The 21836-nt window shown below is 32.8% G+C and overlaps 2 protein-coding genes across 6 annotated transcripts; both read right to left on the bottom strand.

The window, feature by feature from the left end:
• Positions 1-487: 487 nt before the first annotated feature.
• Positions 488-5208, bottom strand: LOC107900670 (zinc finger BED domain-containing protein DAYSLEEPER). Of its 5 annotated transcripts, none has more exons than XR_001685000.2 (5): positions 5016-5208; positions 3953-4000; positions 2583-2758; positions 773-897; positions 488-683 (listed from the first exon to the last, which is right to left on the bottom strand). XR_001685000.2 is itself a non-coding variant. In XM_016826337.2 (5 exons), the coding sequence occupies exons 3-5, from the start codon at positions 2743-2745 to the stop codon at positions 606-608; spliced, it is 744 nt and encodes a 247-aa protein (XP_016681826.2). In that variant the 5' UTR covers positions 2746-2758; positions 3953-4000; positions 5016-5203; the 3' UTR covers positions 488-605. The 5 variants fall into 5 exon arrangements, 3 of the variants coding, with proteins under 3 accessions (XP_016681826.2, XP_016681827.2, XP_040954372.1); XR_001685001.2 differs by having other exon boundaries at positions 2592-2758; positions 5016-5203; XM_016826337.2 differs by having other exon boundaries at positions 773-1275; positions 5016-5203.
• Positions 5209-20691: 15483 nt separating this feature from the next.
• Positions 20692-21153, bottom strand: LOC107899874 (uncharacterized). The gene has a single exon (XM_016825618.1). The coding sequence runs from the start codon at positions 21151-21153 to the stop codon at positions 20692-20694; it is 462 nt and encodes a 153-aa protein (XP_016681107.1).
• Positions 21154-21836: the final 683 nt, after the last annotated feature.

A 21836-nucleotide genomic window follows, 5' to 3' on the forward strand; every position in this document is an offset into this window, starting at 1 on the left:
AATCTAATATTTTGTTAATAAAATTATTAATTGTTAATTGTATTAATTGCTACTAAAATTATCAAATCATATCAAATCATTTTATCAAATACTGCTTTCATTTCTATTATTCGGCTGAAATTCATTGCATGTTTGCACCATCCTATTCATTGAATCACTTGGGTCTCTTTCTATTAAACAATTAAAAGGAGTTATGTATTATTTATGTGCATTATTAAAGCCATACAATACATGGATTTATTTATTCCATTTCTATTTCTATTTTGATATTTCTTGGCCAATGAGCAAATTTGTTCTATTTCTTATTTATACATAAATTAGTTGGACAAATAAAGAAATATAGAAATTAAAATTTGGTAGGAGAGTCTTGAACAAACCTTTGTAATATCAGTAACAATACTCTCAAATCTCCCATAGGTAGTTCATTGCTATAAGTTCAATTTTATCACTTCCAATTCTATCCTGTCACCTAAATTTTATAACAAAATATTTAAACATAATTTTATAGCAATAAACAACAAACCATAATATTCATACATTAATCCATCAACATATTTAATTTTATAACAAAATATAAATTGTAAGCTAAATTAAATTTTAAACATTTAGAAAGAATGTATCTTAAAAAGAAACTGAAGAAACACCGTCCTCATCGTCCTCATCGTCCTTTTTGCAACCAATTTCTAACATGAAATAAGAATAAATAATTAGATAATCAAATTGATGAAAAAATAATATAAAATTACAACAATAAAACGAGAATAATAATTACCTGCTGAAAATCCCTTAGCTCGCATCCAATCATCCAAGAAAACAATGGCTTGAACCGTTTTGGCTTAAGTGAACTCCTCAAAGGTGTGATAACTTTCTTACCCATGCTAAAAGTCGATTCGGAAGCTACAATCGATATTGGAATTGCCAAAAGATCATGAGCCAATAATGAAAGCTCATTGTATCGAACTGAACTTTTGCTCCAATAATCTAAAACATCTATTTGACTATTCAACTCAAGCTCCGGTTCTTCCAAATAAATGTCCAACTGTGACTTTTCACTCTTAGTACTAGATTCATTTAAATACCGTTTATAATCATCACTCTCATCAAAATATCCCCCAAAATCAGCATTATTATCATTGTGTTCATCCAAACCAGAATCAACAGGATTTTTATTCGAAACATTAGAACTCCCAGCCAAAGAGGAAGACGTGGATTTGGATTTCTTAACATACTCATCAAACAAGAGTCTAAGATTGCTAAGAATGGTCTCAACAAAATCTGAAGCATGAATACCATAGATTGTATTAAAGCAATACTGCACATAATTCAACTTGTAACGAGGATCTAAACTTGCAGCACATGACAATATCAACGAATACTCAGCCCAGTACTTATTAAATTTCTCTTGCATTTGCTTAACCATTGGAGTTAAAAACGAACAAGGGCCTTTAACTATATCAATCAAGAGCTTGTGAACCTTCCAAACCCCTCTAAAATAAAGATTAGCCGTTGGATAATTAGAACTAGAAAAAACACAAGTCACATCATAAAATACTTTCAAAAATTTGCAAAGAATAACAACATTTCTCCACTCCTCGTTAGAAAGTGCAAACATTTGATAATCTTTATCTCGTTGGCCCCAATAATCTAGCACATCTTTATAGTAAAGAAAAGATTCAAGCATCAAATAAGTAGAATTCCATCACACACACACATCTTGATGCAACTTTTTGGTCACATTCAAATGAAAACTTTTGTCGGCCACATCATAAAATCTTTTCCTACGAATTCCTGACTTTTTTATGTACCTAATCCCATTTCGAATCTTACAAAAAAACATCATCGGCAAGTTCCAAACCAGCTTTAACTATAAGATTCAATATATGTGCACAACATCTAACTTGAAAAAAAGCACCATCACACAAAATAGCTCGGTTTGCACGAAAACGATTTTTAAGACAAGAAACCATAACATCATTATAAGAAGAATTATCCAAAGTGATGCTAAAAATTTTCTTATCTATACCCCATTGAGATAAACATAAAACAAGTTCATCCGCTATGTTCAAACCATCATACGGAGGAAATAAAGCTCTAAATCTTATGATTCTCTTTTGTAGCTTCTAATCTTTGTCAACCCAATGAGCAGTAATGCAGATATATTCATCATTTGTATGCTTCGAATTCCAATTATCAGAAGTTAGACAAATTAAACTAAGTGCTTTAGCCAACTCTTCTTTAACACCATCTCTCTCTTTTGCATAATACTTTAGGACATCCCTAGTAGCTGTTTGTCTACTTATATTCTTAAAATTAGGACTAGCAATTCTCATCATGTATCTAAATCCCGGTTCTTCAACTGTCCTAAATGAATGCTTGCCACACACAAGAAAAGTAGAAATAGCTTGACGACACTCATCAACATCAAACTTGTAGTTTTTTATAGATGGAACACCTTCTAGTGATGGTTGAGTGACTATGGTGTATTGAGTGATGTCATTATTAACTTTTTTTCAAACAGCTATTTAGATGACATCTTAAATTAGAGGTTCCACTAGAAGACTTAGCAGAGAAAATAGTCTTACAGTGATTACATTGTGCCTTCAATTCATTTTTGTTCTCGCATTCAAGCTTTGTCATTTCATCCCCCACCTTTGAAGTGGTAGACTTTTGACGTTTGGCAACACTTTCATACTCATTAAACCCATCGTCCACAGGTATAGGAGTGTTCGAACTAGCCATAGTCATAAAAATTCAAGTCCTGAAATCCAAAAATAATCTTATTTATAACTCGGTTATTGAATATATATATATATACAAATATTTTATTAAATAACTGAACATAAATATTGTATAACAGTCACGATTAAGCAGCCAAGCATAAAGGAGAGCAAGGCAATAATGTGAAATTTCAAGCACAACAGTGTCATTATGCCAAACAAATAGGTTAAAACAAATAGGATGATGCAGTGACTCTAATTAATGTACCTTCATTTTATTTAGGGCAATGATTTTTCTTTCATCTACTTCATATTAAGAATCATTATTACCATTATATAAACAATAGGCTAATGTTCCATTTATAATTTTAAAAGGTTGACCATAATATTTTATTTGCTTGCTTTATAGGAAGTCACCAACAGAAGCTTAGATGCATATTTTGAACTCTTTAAATGCATACTTTTGTAATATATAGAATTTTAAATTAATAACTCTTTAAACTACTAATTAACTTGCTGCTATATTAACAAAAAAAACACTACTCATCCACTTAGATGCATACTTTTATAATATATAGAATTTTAAATTAATAATAGTAAAATTGTACTTTGAAGTTTGAACTATTTAAAATAATATAAAATTAATTTAATCTTTTAAAATTTATAAATATATAATTTGTTATTAAATATTTTTTAATAAAATTCATACTAACTTTTGAAATAATTTTAAGCTATAATAAGTTATCTTTAAAATTATCTTGTATAAAAAAATTGAAATAATTTTAAAAAGATATCATGGTCTACAAATGAAAACTAGATAAAATAGTTTAACTTTGAAAGTCCGTTACCGTTATGTAGAGGAAAACGCAAACAAAAAAGGAATAAGAATTGAATGGAACAAAAACATTTATTAGATTTCAAATTTATATATAAACGTAGAAAGCATATTATTGTATATATAACATAAACCTAAACTAGAAAACATACTTTGCGTTTAAACAATTGAGATAGTCATACTTATTCTATAAAATAAATTACATTTGTACCAAAAAAGAAATTAATGAAATTCAAACTACATCTCTATTTCTCAATCCCATTATTTTCCTACTAGTAGACAAGCAATTTTAGCTTACGGGAAAATCTGCTAATCTGCAAAATGTTGTACAAAGTAAAATAAAGGAAAATCAAATTAAATTAAATTAAATTGTAAAAAGAAAATGTAAATGAAAGCTTACGGGAAAGGAAGCTAAGGTAAGCCAAGTCGATTTCAATGTCGATTGTTTCTGCAATAAAACAAAGCAAAACAAAAAAGATGAGATTAAATGAAGAAACTAAGCTTGTGATCTCAGTAAACAAAAAAGATGAGATTAAACGAAAATATAGTAAATTAAAATCTGCTAAGAACACATAGACAAACTTCTACTATATAAGAAAATCTTCATATAAAAAGGATTATACGATATTGGATTCTTCAATTTTACTCTTTAAGATACGACTCATTTGATTTCTCTCCTCTTAATTACGCGTAGCTTATACTTTTTAAATACTAGAAAGAGTGGAAAAGGCCTTTAAGCATGCATCAAACATTTATATATGTTGAGCAATGATTTTGTCAAGCTAAAGCCCTCAAAAGGGTCTACACAACAGACAATTAAACAAAAAAGATGTCGCTGACGCATCTCTTTTGTTGTACAGAAATTGCTATTTTATTTGCCTAAAATTATATATAATGATATATAATAATATATAATGATGGGGACGGTACATAATGATATATAATGATGGCTCATGCTCATCTAATATTACTTGCACATGCAGATTGATCATAGCGCTCATCTAAAATTTCTTTGTTTCTTGCCTCGTTTCCTTCTTCTTTCTCAATTAACATGGCATGCAATTTAATTGATAATGGGATTAAGAAGAAGAGTCCGATTCAGGTCAAGAAAGGAAGATCTGATGTAAATGAGAGAAACCCAATTCTTATGAGGAAGCAAAGATCTCAAGTTCATAAAAAGACTGCAAAAACATATTCAAATAGAAATGAAGATTTGGGTTTGGATTCCATTGAAGAAAATAAGAAGAATCCAGTTGAAACAGTGATTATATATAATTTTAGGAAGCAGAAAGCAGGAAGAAAATGAGAAAAACATCTTTTGAGTGCAGGAAGCAGTGATTATATTCAGAACTACTACGATTAACAGAATCTATACACTCGATCAGTTCTTTGATATTATCATAAGATCCTACACTACTTTCATCAGGTATCATTTAAAGAATAAACAAACACTTTCGAGTTACCTTAAATATGATTCTGTTGGAGAACCAGAGGTGGATCGATGGAGGTCTTGACGGTGGAGGTGGATCGATGACTCGAAATCGGTGGAGACAGACAGGGTTAGGGATTTTAGAAGGCACAGGGTTAGGGATTTTGGAATTTGGAAGATAGACTGTCGGCGTGGGAAAGTGAAAAATAAAACTAAAAACTTAAAGTGAAAACTAAAATTAACTATTATATTTAAAAAATAAAAAATATATATTTAATATATTTTCGGGCCGGGCCCGGGCCAAAAAAATTTTGCCTGAGAAAATTGGCCTCGTTTTTTGCCCAAGCCCATATTTCGGGCCTATATTTTTACCCAAACCCTCCTATATTTCGGGCGGGCCGTCGGGTCAGGCCGGGCCGTCCGGTCCATGGACATCTCTAAGATGGACTATGAGTTCAGGCTGCAGATAAAAAAGCCGTTCAAAAGGGAAATTGATATGAATGGTTGTTTAGATAACAACTTATTCGGTTTTGTTGTTTGATCTCAACTGATTTTTTATATATAAAATTTTGTTATTTTTGATGGATCGTCTTTTTGGAAAAAAAAAGATTCGAAATGTTTTTCATGAGCGATTCACTCATTCCCTCAATAACTAAATGTATTATCTTTCGGAAGAAGATTTTATTTTTCATTTTCTATTGAGAGCTATATATTGAGGGTTTAATTTACAGAGCCTTAAATGCCTCAACCACATTATTTCTTAATGGGTGGTCGTACGTCCATATATGGTCGAGACGCTCTCGACCTTATGAATTAGACCTTCAAGACAGACATTCACGGTATTTTGGCTCTTGATAAAGCACAAAAATTAAAACTCTTCCCAAGAACAATACTTTCGATTGTTAGGAGTTCACTTAACTGCTCAGTAGATAACAATTCAAATACTTTTCTTAAAAAAGTCAACCAACCGTCGTAATTATTGAATACTGACTTGACCCCTAATTTAATTGAGGTCTATTATAATTATTAATATCAAACAATCCCATTAAAAGAATGAGTAAATAAAAAGTGTTTAGTGTTTGTATTGTAAGTTGAAATTTTTGGAAATTGAGTTGTCGTACTAACCTTTGAAGATTCAACCATAAGTTGCAATCAAAGAATAGAATAGAAAAGAAGGTTAAAACAAATCATAGACAAAAATTGAATAGAAGCTTCCATGACTTTAATCTGTTGAAGTTCAAATATACTTGTCAAAGTTAAAATCGGGTGAACCCCCCAACACATGACAAATGACAATCACAGCTCTCCTTTCACAACCTATTTTCTCCCAAATTTGATCAGCATAGAATTTTGATTCAAACTTAATTATTGTTGCATAAATTGTTAAATAGGATTAAAAGGTTTATATAACTAAAATAAATAAATTAATTTGTTTTTTAGCTATAAATTAATCTATCATATATATAATATAACAATGTAGATAGGTTATATATGCCACAAGTGAAGTTCTCTCGTTTTTTATTTAATTTTTTTAGAAAATAAGAAATAAAATTAAAAAATAGATAATTATTTTTCTAATAATTATTTTAATTTAATGACATTTTTTGAATTTATTTTATTTTATTTTTTAAATGAAGATAATTATTTAAAATGAAGATAATTAAACAAAACCATTTAGTATGATCGAATATTTCACCACTCAACATGTTCATTATAATCAAATGATTTATTTTCATTTTTAGGTTTTAAAATAGCTCAAAAACCTAAACTAATTATCCTGATCATTTTTAACTAATTCATCTACATTTGCAAATGAATTATTTCTCATTTTTATTTCCATTTCCATTTCCATTTTGAGAAAACAACATTCATTTCCAAATTATTACATTTATCCATTTCAAATAAAACCATAATCATTTCTTAGTATTTTCTATTTCTCTATTTCTATTCCTTCTGTTCATTTTGATTCAAATACGTAATTCATTTATGGTTTCAACGAGCTAGTGGAGAGACTGATTGGACATATGTAATTAGGGCTTAAATGATTTAAAATTAAGTTTTGGCTTTTCGCCATTAATTATAAACTCATTTAGTGACGAAGTCATTCCACTATAGTATCATTGCTGAGCTTTCCCAAATAACATATCATTACAAAAGCAACTACTTTATGCTCGTCCAATGACCTTGTCATAAGTGTGTTGCCCTCATAAGATATCATTGGTCCCTTTGGGATAATATTCATTCTCCCAATATGATCCTATTTTATCTCATGGTAACTATTACATCTTCTTTCATGAAAAGTTAATCACTATCATATTGTGATCAAGTCATCCATCACAAAGAGGGATGACCCAGGCCACATTTACTTTTCATCAACCATTTAATTTCAATGAAAAGATATCATTTACTCAAGTTTTGGGCTATTAATTCCATTGTTGTATCAATGTGTTTTGTCTTTATGTGATTTCTTTGAGTTTTAGCTATACTTGCACTATTACAATGCTATAGCTTTTCCATACATCATATTCAACCCTCCATAGTGAAGTTAGTAATGCAACCTTGTTTCACAATTATTCACACTATAGACCCGCTGTTTAGGACAAAAACACAGCCTAATGTCGATTTTCTCGAATCTTGACATGTTTGGAAGTTAGAATCAGTATATTCGATAGGAGTAAGATCTCCTCCAGAATACAAAAGCATATAATCCCTCGTTCTCCGTAAATACTTGAGTATGTGCTTAACTTCTTGTCAGTTTCTTGGTCTTGGATTTGTCTGATATTGACTCACCAACCCCACTGCAAAACAAATATCTAAGCGTGTGCATAACATAGTATACATGAGACTTCCTACTACCGAAGCATAAGGAACATTTCTCATGTTCTCTCTTTCTTCCGCTGTTTTAAGATAGTTTTCCAATTAGAGATGAAATCCTGAAATGAAAGGTTGATTTTCCTTCTTCAAATCGGTTATTGAATAACGTTTCAATATCTTGTCTATGTATAAAGCCTGAGATAATGCTATCACTTTATTCTTTTGACCTTTAGGATTCAAATTCCTATAAAAAATCAATTTCTTCCAAGTCCTTCATGCTAAACTTTTAGGTTAATCACAATTTAACCAATGACAATGTCCTTACATCATTCCCAATAAGTAAAATGTCGTCGACGTATAGAATAAGAAAAACCACATTTCCATCCCCTAAACACTTATAAATGCAAGGTTCATTAATGTTTTACTCCAAAAGTCTTAATTGCTTGATCAAATCTTTGATTCCATGAGGGGCGTACTTGTTTAAGTCCATTTATGGATTTAAGAAGTTTGCAATTATTATGCTTATTTCCTTTAGTTATATATCCAATGGGTTGCATCATGTATATGTTTTCTTCAAGATAGTCATTCAAAAATGTTGTCTTAACATTTATTTGTCAGATCTTGTAACAGAGAGTCGCTGCAATGGATAGTAATATGCGGATTGACTTGAGTATGGCAACCAGAGAGAAGGTTTCTTCGTAATCGATGCCTTCGTTTTGAGAATAACATTTTTGCTACAAGTCTTGTAACAACCCAATTTTGCGTCTAGTCGGAATAGTGGTTTCAGGACCACAAATTCGACGAGGGAAAAAAATTATTTTAGAATTTTGACATGGGTTGCATTATGATAGGAAGGTTGCATGAAAATACTGATATGAAAATTTTATCGATTTAGTGATTAATTAAGGAAATGACCTATTTGTATAAAATGTAGAAATTGAATTCTAGAAGCTAGAAGGGTTAAATAGCTATGAAATTCAAAACTAGAGGTCCTTATCTGGTAAATAGACTATCAATCAAAAGATGGTAGATTTTTATGGATGAATCATCCATGGAATTTAGGAAAAAGAAAAGGACTAAATTGGAATTTGGGGAAATTAAAACATGATAATTAATTACATGAACATATCATCTTTTTCTATCATCTTCTTCCCCAAAATTTACATGGAAACCCTAGGAGAGAGAAAAGAGACTTTCTTGGCATAAATTGGTAAGTAATCATGTCCTGTTTTTAATAATTTTTATATTTTTGAGATCGAGATAACATGTTCTCTCTATTTTGAGGATTTATTTGAAAAGTTATCAGTGTATGAAAATTGTGCCATGGATGAACATGCTGAAAATTGAAAATTTATGGTAGAAAATGAAAGGTTGTTAGTAAATAAACAACTTTTAAAAGTGATTTTGGGTGAAATTGAGATTTAGGGACTAAATGGTAAACTTGTGAAATTTAAAGGAAAATTATGATTTTTATGAAATCTATGGACTTTTATAGATAGATATGAATTTCGTTTAGGATTGAAAAGGGGATTGAATTGCATGGATTTCATTTTTTTCGAGCCTAGGGACGAAATAGGAATTAATGAAAAGTTTAGGGGCAAAAATGTAATTTTTCCAAAGAGTGATTTTTGAACTAAATTGAATAATGTGAGTGTTAAATAAGTTAAATGTGTTGTTATAAATAAAGAAAGATGAGAAAGTGACATTGATCGATAAAAAGAAAAGTGAGAAAAAGTGAAAAATTAGGAAAGAGTACGTTCAACAACAAAACAGTTTAGACAACAACAATTGTGTGACTTTGAAAATTCACCAAAAATTGTAGAAGCTGAATTAGAGAATTAAAAAATATGGAATTAAATCTTATTGAGTCTAGCTTCTTATAGAAGAAAAGGTGTAAGTAATGGATTTATAAATCATGAGATATAATAAATTTTGTGAGACAAGGTCAGAATGAATTTGGGTTCCCTTGTTCTGAATTTGGAAAATCATAAAAAATTGAATAAAAATAATTAGGGCTTAAATTTATATGTTTAAAATCCTGGATGAGTCTATTTTCAAGAGAAGAAAATGATAACATCATCCGAATCCTATACGATGAGATAATTAATTTTTAGTGAAGTAGGGTTTGAATTATTAGACAGCAGAACAGGGATGAGTTTAAAGAATAAACTATACTTATTGGCTAAAGGAAAAATTCTAAAAAAATTTATGGTAAGGAGATATGTGAGTCTAGTTTTAGATAAAATTTGCAGATTTCAATTTGGATTTTTTTTAACTTAAGATATAATTAATTTAGTGACTATGACTCAAGTGAACAACTTGTTATGAGTAAACAAGTAAATAGTGGTATTATGTATATATCAAGGATGTGGAATGGAGTGGACGAGGAGGAAAAATATATGTGAATACTCAGATAATATGAGTTTATTTTAATATAGCAATTTACATGTTATAGGTTTAGGGACTAAATTGAATAAAAATAAAATTTTAGGGTAATTTTGTAAAAATTTCAAAAAGATCAAATTGCATGAAATGAATTGTTTTATTATTTAAGTTAATAAATTGAATGAATTATTAATTTAGATCAAGATCGGGTAGAAAATCGAAGGAAATGGAAAATTACCAAAATGCCCCTATATCTTGTTATTTCTACAAATTAGCCTGGTAAGTTCGTATGAACTATATTCTGTACAATTTTGATTAAGTAAATGTTATTTGGTGATGAATAATATATATGTATATGTGTTAGTATTGAAATGAATTTAGAAAATTGAATTGAATAAGAAATATGTGTTAGTATTACTATAATTCGAAGTTAATTATTACTTGTTAAAATTTAAATTAATATACATGATAAGAGAAATGAGGTAAGTATCACGATTGAATTGAAATGTGATTCGAAAACCCTATTAAATAGTCGGGTTGAGTCGGATATAGTTGGCATGTCATAAGATTGAAAAGGTATGGGGTTTTTGTCGATTTACTGATTAGGCTCTTATGTGCCGACTACTGTTACTGTTACCGATTTGGCACTTTATGTGTCGAATATTGCCGTTACTGTTACCGATTCAGCACTTTGTGTGTCGAATATTACTGTTATCGATTCGACACTTTGTGTGTCGAATACTGTTACCATTATTATTACTGATTTGGCACTTTGTGTGTTGAATATTGTTACCGTTACTGTTACTGATTCCGCACTTTGTGTGTCGAATACTGTTACTGTTATTGTTATCGATTCGACACTTTATGTGTTGAATACTTTTACTGTTACTGCTACCGTTACTGATTACTGATCAGGTACTATGTACCGTTTAGGCACAATGTGCCGTACTGGTGTGTTTGGTTGGAATCCACGTATCCGCCAAAGCCCGAGTATGTTAATAGGGGTAATTAAATGAAAATTTAAAACGAACGAAATGAGTTGAGCTATTAAAAGAAACGTGATTGTGGAATATAATTTGAAAACGTTAATTCAATATGAAAATGTGAAATGAAAACATGAACTAAATATTCATGAGATAAATAATGGCTCAATGTGATAGTATATGATATTAACTAGTAAAAGAAAAATTGAATAGTTATTGGAAATATATTATCGAATTTAATACTCAGTTTAGATTGAACGCAGGATTGAGTACAATCGTTCTGTGGCAAAGGATGAATTGCCGGATAAGACCATAACTGGGTTATGGCACTACAAATGTAAGATCATGGTAGGGCCATGGCAATGTATGTGTAAGACCATAGTTGGACTATGGCACAAAAAGAATGATGTCTTCATATCTGTAAGTTGTTCTTCAATTCAGTAAGAAATGGTAAGAGACTTATGTGTTTGAATTGAAAGATTTATAGATTATTATTTATATCGATCTGAAAGAAGTGTGTTTATTGATTATATTGTATTTGAAAAAAGAAATTATGAAGTATTAGGGTTATTTAAAATCCTACTAAGGTTGGGATAATATATTTAAGTGATATTGTGGAAGTAATCACCTTGTGAGTTGATGAATATAGTTTCATGAGTATTGTGATATCAATATTGGGTTATCCTTGATATGTATAGATTTTATATTTTAAATGAACTAGTATGATTAAAGACTACACGAGCTTACTAAGCATTCATTGCTTACGTATTTGTTTTTTTATTTACCCTAAAAATTATCAGAAGCTCGATTGGGTTGGAAGCTTGTCGGAGATATATCAGACTATCCATTGGTTATATCGATATGTTCGAATGATTGGATTTTGGATATAGTGGCATGTAAGGGTATTTTGTTTAATAATGGCCTATTTCCATTCACACGGGCAGAGACACGGGCATGTGTCCCCTACTTCTAAGAAAAAAATTTGAAAATTTAAGAAATGACTGTATTTAATTTGTAAACTCTGGTAATGCTCCGTGACCCTGTTCCGACGACAGATTTGGGTTAGGGGTGTTATAAGTCTGGCTTTATAAGTTTTCACTTTTTCATCCGCATTTCTTTTCTCTAGTTACACCCTATGGGTTTTATCCCTTTCGGTAAGTCTACAAGTTCTCACACGAAGTTGGAATACATAGAGTCCATCTCAGTTTTCATAGTTATTTCCTATAGCTTGGAATCAACATTCTACATCGCTTCGTCATATGTAAATACGTCATCATCTTCCTATTCAGAAAACTCAGTGTTAAAAACATTTCCACCAAATTTGAAGAACTCAAACCTACGAGAGACCCTCCCACTATGACGAAGCACCCTATGTTGCTGATCATTTACAAGTCTACTATTAGGACTTGGTTCTAGAATAGTTTCTATAGGGTTTTTTTATAATTTCTGAAATTTCCTCGAGTACCTCTTTACTCCAAGGTTTGAAGTCATTCATGTAGCTTTCTTCAAGAAAAGTAGCATGATTTGACACGACTATAGTTTGCTCTTTCGGGTTCTAAAACAAACCCCAATTTTTTCCCTTTAGGTATCCTACAAACATGCACTATTCTGTTTGTGATTCCAACTTCCTCGCATCTTCCCCACCTCATTAGATAAATATTCCCCTATGAGGTACCCTAAGAACTCATTAGATAAATATTGCCCACCTCGATCTGACCGAAATGTCTTTATGTGTAAACCTAGTTGTTTCTCCACTTCCGCATTAGGTTTCACTCTTGTGATGCATTAGGTATACATACACATAATTGGAATAGTCATCAATAAAGATTACATAGTACTCATAACCACCTCTTACACTGACACTCATAAGGCCACATATATCAACGTGCACAACTTCTAACGGGTTTTCGGCCCTCGTTCCTTTTGTAGTAAAAGATCGCTTAGTCATCTTATCTTCCAAGCAAGATTTACATTGTGAAAGATTAACTTCTTTAAGCAAACTTAAGATGTTGTATTTCATAAGTCTAGTGATTCTTTATCGATTAATAAGACTATGTCTCAAATGCCAAAGGTACGACTCATTAAAGTGAGAAGTTTTAAGTCTTTTATTTGATATTTCAGTCTCAAACAGTGTGTTTGATAAAATAGAGATTATTTAACATCCATCCATTACAAATAATATTTTTATTTCTAAATATTGCAATTCCATTATTAAAATTCACGATCAAGCCATCTTTATATATACATGCAACTGAAATAAAGATGTATGTGTCCCACTGCTTCATTTGGATATTTTTCCCTTTCCTGGTCCGCAAAGATAATTTGTTATCTCTAAGATCCCTCATCTCCTCAAACCCTTGTAGAGAAAAAAAACATGATTAGTGGCTCCCGAATCAATGACCCAATGGTCTATTGAATCCTCTACTAAACAAGTTTTTATCGTTAAAAGTTTCATACCTTTGCCTTTGGCAGCCATGTATTCGTTCCACTTTTTACAATTCACTTTGAAGTGCACTTTTTACTACAAAAGAAACATTTAGACTTAGATAAGTCTTTAAGCTTCATCATTCTCTTCCTTTCCACTTGTGGTGACCTAAAGACCTTAGTCTTACCTTTCTTAGTGTGCTTTCCCTCCCCTTTTGAAGAAGAAGCGACAATTATGTTTGCTTCTGCTCTTTGGACCGACTGACCATCATTCAACATCAACTCATAGGACTGTAGTTCTTTCATAAGTTGTGTAAACATCGGGTTCTTGTTTACAAGGTTATAAGCAACGTGAAAGGCAATAAAATCTTTGGATAAGCTTTTCAACACCATCTCAATTTGGGTGTTCTAGTCCAAATTGGCCTCATTATTCATAGACTCCACAAATTAGCCCATAAGAATGATCATATGGTTTTTAATCGGAGTATTAGGTTTTTGTTAGGCATTTATCAAGCTAGTTATAGCAAACTGTCAAGCCAAGGCATCTTGTCCTCTGAACATGTCTTCTAGCTTATCTAGAATCACTTTAGCAGTCTTACAGCTCTCCAGTTACTTATACAGTGTGTTGGTCACGCTTACTAGCATATAGCAATGTGTTATCTTATCAGACTTTTCCCATCGTTTTCTAGCCTCAACTTTAGTTGCAACACCCCTAACCCGTATCCATCACCGAAATAGGGTTTCGAGGCATTATCAGATATTACAGAACATTTTCGGATAATTTGAGTCATCTACAATTCAATTTGGGTTTCATTAGATAACATCATATATTATCACATTGAGCCATTATTTATCTCATGAACATTTAGTTCATGATTTCTATTCACATTTTCATATTCAATTCACTATTTCTTTTTGTCAATCACAATTTCAAATGGTAGATTCATGAAAATGAGCTCATTATCGCTAGCTGTTTAATTTCTGTCACTTAAATTCACATACACATAATTTATTAACATAACTTGTCAAACACAATCTCTAAATGATGAGATCACATAATTGAGCTCAATTTCTTTGTTCAATATGTTTTATCACATAAAATTTGCTTAACACTTACCACAATTTGTCAAATTAGAGAACGTCTTACGGAATTCAGTACTTCATTTTCACATTGCCATAGTATAACTATGGTCTTGCACATCGTCACATATCACACACCGAAGCCATAACCCACCTATGGTCTTACACGGAAACACATATCACACCGATACCATATGCCAGATATGGTCTTACATGAAAATCACATATCACATCACATCGATGCCATAGCCTAGCTATGGTATTATACGGAATCACATAATCACATTTTCACATGTTGCCATGGTCAAACCATGGTCTTTTCCGTCAATTCATCACATATCACTAAACAAAAGTACTCATTCCTGCGTTCTACTCAATTTGATTAGTTCCTTTTTCGTACTTTTACAATATTCAAACTTTAAATACGAACATATGAAATGATTCACCATTTCTTTCATTTACTAAAAAATAATTATTAAATTCCACTATATGAACTTACAATTCGATTTTTATAACATAACGATAATCATAATTTCTGTCGAAACCATTTTCATTTTTGGAAAAAAAACAAATTAGTTGTCGATGAAAATTTGGAAAAATTAGGAGTCGCCACCAATCTTTTATTAAGGTGTGATTGGGTCACCTAAAAATGACTTTGGTCTACGAATTTTAGAAAAACGGGTCCGGGAGTCGGTTACGTATGAGGAAGGATTAGCACCCTCATTATGCCCAAAAATTGGTACCTAGTTAATTAATTAGTGTCTTAATGTCAAAAATTTGAAAAATATAATCCTTAGCAAAAACTCTTAAACGTTACGTATTAAGACCCTTATCATTTCAGAGAAAGAAAATGCCACACCCAATGCGTTAGGGCACGACATTCTAATTTCCTCAAAAATGAATTAGGCCAGAATACTTGTGTAGTAAAAATTTAAAATAATATCAATTTATTCAAGATTTAAGAAATCACGGCCCAATACGTTAGGGCACAATTCCTCCAAAATCCCAAACTCGGAATATTTCCTTTATTATTTTTTAGAACAAATCTTCATTTCGAGAAATCAATGCGTCACATCCAATACGTTAGGACACAACGTGTTGAATTCCCAATAATGAGTTCTTATTTTTTGATGAAAGAGAAATGATCGATAGTTAGATTTAACGAAGAAAATTGGAACCCAATACGTTAGGGCTCAATTTCCTTGAAAATCTTAAATACGAGCATTATCTTAATTTTGAAAATTTTCTATTTTTAAATTTGAGAAAAAGATGATGTAACGTTATATTATATGTGCAAATATCATGATAACAAATACAATAGTAATAAATACAATGATAATAATTTTAACGATGGCATAGAAATAATATAAACAAATAAATAAATGGAACTAAAAAACAATAATCCATGACATGCCAAAATACCAAATGAATAAATAAATAAATTTAAACACAATTAAATAGCAAATGAAGAAAACGACCAAAATAAATAAAGAATAGAAGGTATAAAATATACACGTTGAAATTATGAAGCTTAAAAAATATACATATGATTTACATATAAAATATTTATATAATATTTATATTATCAAAATAAATAAAATATGTGTATATATATAAATATGAGAAAAATATTAGTTGGACAATATATATATAAATATGTACAAAAATATATATGTATATAGATTTTAAAAAATAATTGCATATGAAAATTATGAAAAATATATAAAAAACTATTAAAATTAATTAATCTTAAGATAAATATTAAAAAAAAGACTAAATTGAACTGCAAATAAAAAAATCTGGGGAAATCTGTAAATAATTAAAGCCCAAAGGACTAAATCGAACACGCGAATTACATATAGGGGCTGGAAGGGAAATTTTCCCTTCTCCTCCAAAACAGCGTCGTTTTAATAGGGCTAAATTGAAATTAAAAATAAATTAAAAGGCGAATTAAAAAATAGAAAAACCTAATTATAAAACATTAAAAAAGGCGGAGGGACTAAAAGTGCAATTTATCCCTCCGCTCAAAAACACGCGGATCATAGGCCGGGTCGAGTCAAAGTCGGGTCAGCCTCCCCAAAACGATGCCGTTTTGGTGCCTAGGGAGGCCGAGTGAAACGGCGTCGTTTCACTAGGCTATTTAAGCCAAAAAGTTACAAAAATAATTCATTTTTCATTCTCCTTTTAAAAAAAACCACAAAAACTCTCTCCTTTTTCAATTAGTCCGGCCAGGGCCCGATCATCGACCAGTCATCAGCCACCGGGCTGGCCGCCGATCCCCGACACCGGCACCACCGTCCGCGGTGGCCAAAAAGGAGAAAATACCCTACTGGGTTCTTTAGACTCCTCTAAGTCCAAATCTGGGTCCAAATCCGTCAAAGTATCAACAAAAAGACCTCAAAAGCCTAAGAAACCCTTGGGTTTCCGATCGTCTATCCTCGGAGACGAACCTCGACCGCCCTAACGGAGTTTCAGAAGCAGGCAAAGATAAGTCTCTTACCCTTTATTCTGTTTTATTGCATTAAGTAAAAAAATAACATAAAAAACGAAAATAAAAGTATCAACCTTTGTACTTCCTGATTAATCCTCTGATAGTGTTTTTTGTGTTTGCTGTGAAAAATATTTGCTACTTCTCTTATTGATTTCTCCCGGATCCTTATTACAGTGTTCGATGGCATTTTAATAGCCGATAATAACAAAAAATAAAGAAACTAATCCTATTCCATATCTTCTTGATCTGTAATCTTTGATTCTTATTTCCTTCTGTGTGAAGATGAAGATCGGGGTAGAGATTCGGCCTGCGTGGAAGATTGGAGTTGCGGCGGCTGAAGCTTAGAAACCCTAGGGTTTTTTATCTGTTTTGGGCCATTGTAATTTGGGCCACCGCTTTGTTTTGGTTTGGGCCTTATGGCCCGTTTGTAATCGGATACTATGGACTGTTTGTATTTATTTGTTTATTTGGTACGGGCCGGGTACAAATTGGGTATTACAGCTGCCCCTCTTTGCTCGTTGTCGTGAAACGGGAGCGGAGCAACGACTTTAAAAATTCCCAATTTTACCCGGTTGTGCTGGACCTTTGAACTATTCTTCTTCAAATAGCCTCATTTCCTCCTACTGCATCTTTAGAGGTATAGGAACTATTGCTGCAGTCTACTCCATTACAACTTTAGGGAGATAGGATTATCGGCTTTAACCTGCTCCACTGCAACTTCAGGGAGATAAGGTTTGGCATCTTCAGTCTGCCCCACTGCAACTTCAGAAGGATAAGACTTGCGTACTTAGTTTGCTCCACTGCAACTTCAGAGAGATAAGACTAGATGCGATCTGCTCTCTGCAACTTCAGAGAGATAAGATCTATGGTTTTAATCCGCTCCACTGCAACTTCAGGGAGATAGGATCATTGGCTTTCGATCTATTCTCTAGGGAACATGACCTGTAAAAATCTATTCTATGAACTTAGTTATGCCTAGTGATTAGGATGTTATGATCAAAATGAATTCAATGCTCCTAACTAGACATGTATGAATGACATTTGAATGAATGCAGAATGTCATTTTTTGAGAATTACCACTCAAGTTATTATTTAAAGTTTATTAAGGTTTTGTCACTGACGCCTTTTGCTTGGTTGACATCACTAAAGAAACAGTTAATCAAATTGCCCTCAATTGTGAACTTCAAAGCTCAATCCATTAGGACGCAGAACTTGTACCATCCTTCTTCCGCTGTAACCCAATGGTAGGAAAGTTTGACTCTTCTCAATCCTCTCCTATCGTTATTCAAGGATGCAGATCATGAAACTCTTTTGCACCATTCCCTGGGTGTCCTACCAAATGCTCATTCATAAATGAAGGATTTTCTTTCCAGAGGGAACTTCCAAGACTTCTTGTCATCTCATTCAATATTTAGACAACCAACTCCAAAAAAAACAATCTTAACTTAGACTTTCTCTTTTAAACTTGGTATGTTCTAGACAAAAATCTTGTTTCAGGTTTAGAAATTCTCATAGTAATATGCAAAACTTCTTTTGTGAAAGTTTATTAGTCCATCCATCATTACTCTAATGCGACATGATTGTACAAAGATCAAGATACTGACTAAGACATTAATTCAAGGGATAACTCGAATAATAGAAAAGGAATTTATTGATAGCAAGTGTCTTGAAAAGAAAAAGTGTTCAAGAACATCGAAGAATGAAGTATTTACAAGAACCAACAAACTTGGTACAAATAATATGAAGACTAGGTACTTTGGATATCGCCGCCTGAACTTCTCCGTGCAAACCAAGAACCATTCTGAATTTAACATGTGTTTAGGGGATCTACAGTACTTTGTCAATGCCCCAAGACGTCGTATATCCCTTTCTTGTTGACTTAAGTGTAGTAGGATCACCATATGCCCCAATCTGACAGTGTTTGAGCCGTCCTTTTCGGGTTTTCAACGCTCTTTTCGGGTTTTTCACCTTGTCCTCTCCATCTTTTTTTTAAGCAATCAGAGCGCCCTTCGCGGGTTTTCACTTTGATTCCTTCCTTCCTTCAGTGAAATATTTCTTGACTGAATCTGAATTTACAGGATTCGAAAGATTTTTGCTATCCATTTCACTCAAAATCAAAGCGCCTCCAGAAAAAGTCTTTTTCACAACATAAGGTCCTTCCCAGTTTGGCATCCATTTCCCTCTGAAATGTTTTTGTAAAGGGAGGATCTTTTTCAAAACCAAATCCCCCTCATGAAATTCTCTAGGACGAACCTTCTTATTATAATCTCGCATCATTCACTTCTGATACATTTGACCATGACGAATAGCTTTTAGTCTTTTCTCTTCAATCAGGCTCAACTGATCATACCGAGATTTGGATCCATTCGGCCTCATCCAACTTTAGCTCAACCAATACCCGGAGAGAAGGAATTTCAACCTCAATAGGTAACACTGCCTCCATTCGATAAACCAAAGAAAAAGGTGTTGCCCCAGTAGAAGTCCTGACAGATGTTCAGTAAGCCAGAAGAGCGAATAGTAACTTCTCATGCCAATCCTTGTAAGTTTCAACCATTTTCGCCACAATCTTCCTAATATTTTTGTTGGCCGCCTCTACTGCACCATTCATTTTTGGACGATACGGTGACGAATTATGGTGTCTAATGTTGAACTGACTGCAGACTTCCGCTATTGTACTATTATTCAGATTCAGCGTATTGTCAGATATGATTCTTTCAGGCATTCTATATCGACATATGATCTCTTTCTTCAAAAACTTACTGACTTCTGACTTTGTGACATTAGCATATGAGGCTGCTTCTACCCATTTAGTGAAATAGTCAATAACCACAAAAATGAAACGATGTCCATTAGAAGCCTTCGGTGATATTGGTCCAATGACGTCCATACCCTACATGGAGAAAGGCCATGGAGAAGTCATAACATGAAGAGGTAAAGGAGGCGCGTGCATTTTACCCCCATAAATTTGGCATTTATGGCATTTCTTGGTATGATTGATGCAATCTCTTTTCATAGTGGCCCAGTAATATCCAAATCTCATGATCTGTCTAGCCATTGTGAATCAATTGGCCTGCGTTCCACAAACACCCTCATGGACTTCTTCTAGAATTTCCTTAGCCTCTACAGTGTCCACGCATCTCAACAGTACTTGATCCTTTCCCCTTTTGTATAGGATCTCTCAATCTAGGACATAGTCAATAGCTAATCTCCTCAATGTCCTCTTATCATTCTCCGTTGCCTGATCAGGATATTCGAGATTTTTTCACATATAGTAATATATCTTGGTACCATGGACGATTATCATTCTCTATTTCTTCAATGTTGTAACAGGGGGCCGGGATCTCATAAATACTAATTTGAATGGGCTTCATGTCCTCCAACTGATTCACTTTAATCATGGAAGCTAAAGTAGCAAGAGCGTCAGCCATCTGATTTTCCTCCCATGGGAGATAACAGAAGGTAATGTTGTCAAACTCCTCGATCAATTCCAGAACCAATCTCCGATAACGGATCAACTTAGGGTCTCTTGTCTCTCATTCCCCTCTTAGTTGGTATATTACCAATGCTGAGTCTCCGTACACTTCTAATGTCTTGATTTTTCGCTCTATGGCTGCCCGTATACCCATGATGCAAGCTTTATACTCAACCATGTTATTAGTGCAATCAAAGTCCAATTTACTGGTGAAAGGATGATAATCTCCATTCAGAGACACCAGGACTACCCCAATCCCATTGCCTAGTGCATTCGATGCTCTGTCAAATTTTAATCTCCAAGAATGATTTTCTTGGGGATCCTCTTCAGCATTTTCCACATACATCAAATCTTCATTCGGGAAATCAAAGTCCAGAGGCTCATAATATTCTAGAGCTCTGCTAGCCAAGAAATCTGCTATCGCACTCCCTTTGATGGCTTTCTGGCTTACATATACTATATCAAACTCGGAAAGCAAGATTTTCCATCTAGCCATTATTCCCGTCAACGCCGTTGATTCCATCATATACTTTAAAGGGTTTAATTTTGAAATTAGCCAAGTCGTGTGATAGAGTAAGTATTGCCTCAACCTCTTGGTTGTCCAAATCAAGGCGCAACATAGTTTTTCGATAGGCGAATATCTCATTTCACAATCAGTGAATTTCTTACTGAGATAGTATATCGCCTTTTCCTACTTTCCAGTCATATCATGTTGACCCAGCACGCATCCCATAGAGTTATCGAACACCGTCAAATACAAAATCAAGGGTCTATCTGGGCTAGGTGGTGACAGTACTAGAGTATTGGATAAGTATTGCTTTATCTTTTAAAGGCTTTCTGGCATTCTTCATTCCAGACATCAAGATTATGTTTCTTCAAAAGGTGAAATATGGGGTCACATTTCTCAGTCAACTGTGAAATAAACCGAGCAATATAATTCAATTGTCCTAAAAAACCTCGAACTTCTTTCTGAGTACGTGGTGGCGGTAAATCCCGTATTGACCTAACCTTGTCTAGGTCAATCTCGATCCCTTTCTCACTAACCACGAATCCCAACAGCTTTCCTGACCTGGCTCCAAAAGTGCATTTTGTTGGGTTGAGTTTGAGCTGAAACTTTCTTCGTCTTAAGAACAATTTTCTCAGGACCTGCACATGCTTATCCTCTGTTCTCAATTTGGCAATCATATCATCAACATAAACCTCAAT

Source organism: Gossypium hirsutum, chromosome D08 (assembly GCF_007990345.1).
Source record: "Gossypium hirsutum isolate 1008001.06 chromosome D08, Gossypium_hirsutum_v2.1, whole genome shotgun sequence".
NCBI lineage: Eukaryota > Viridiplantae > Streptophyta > Magnoliopsida > Malvales > Malvaceae > Gossypium > Gossypium hirsutum.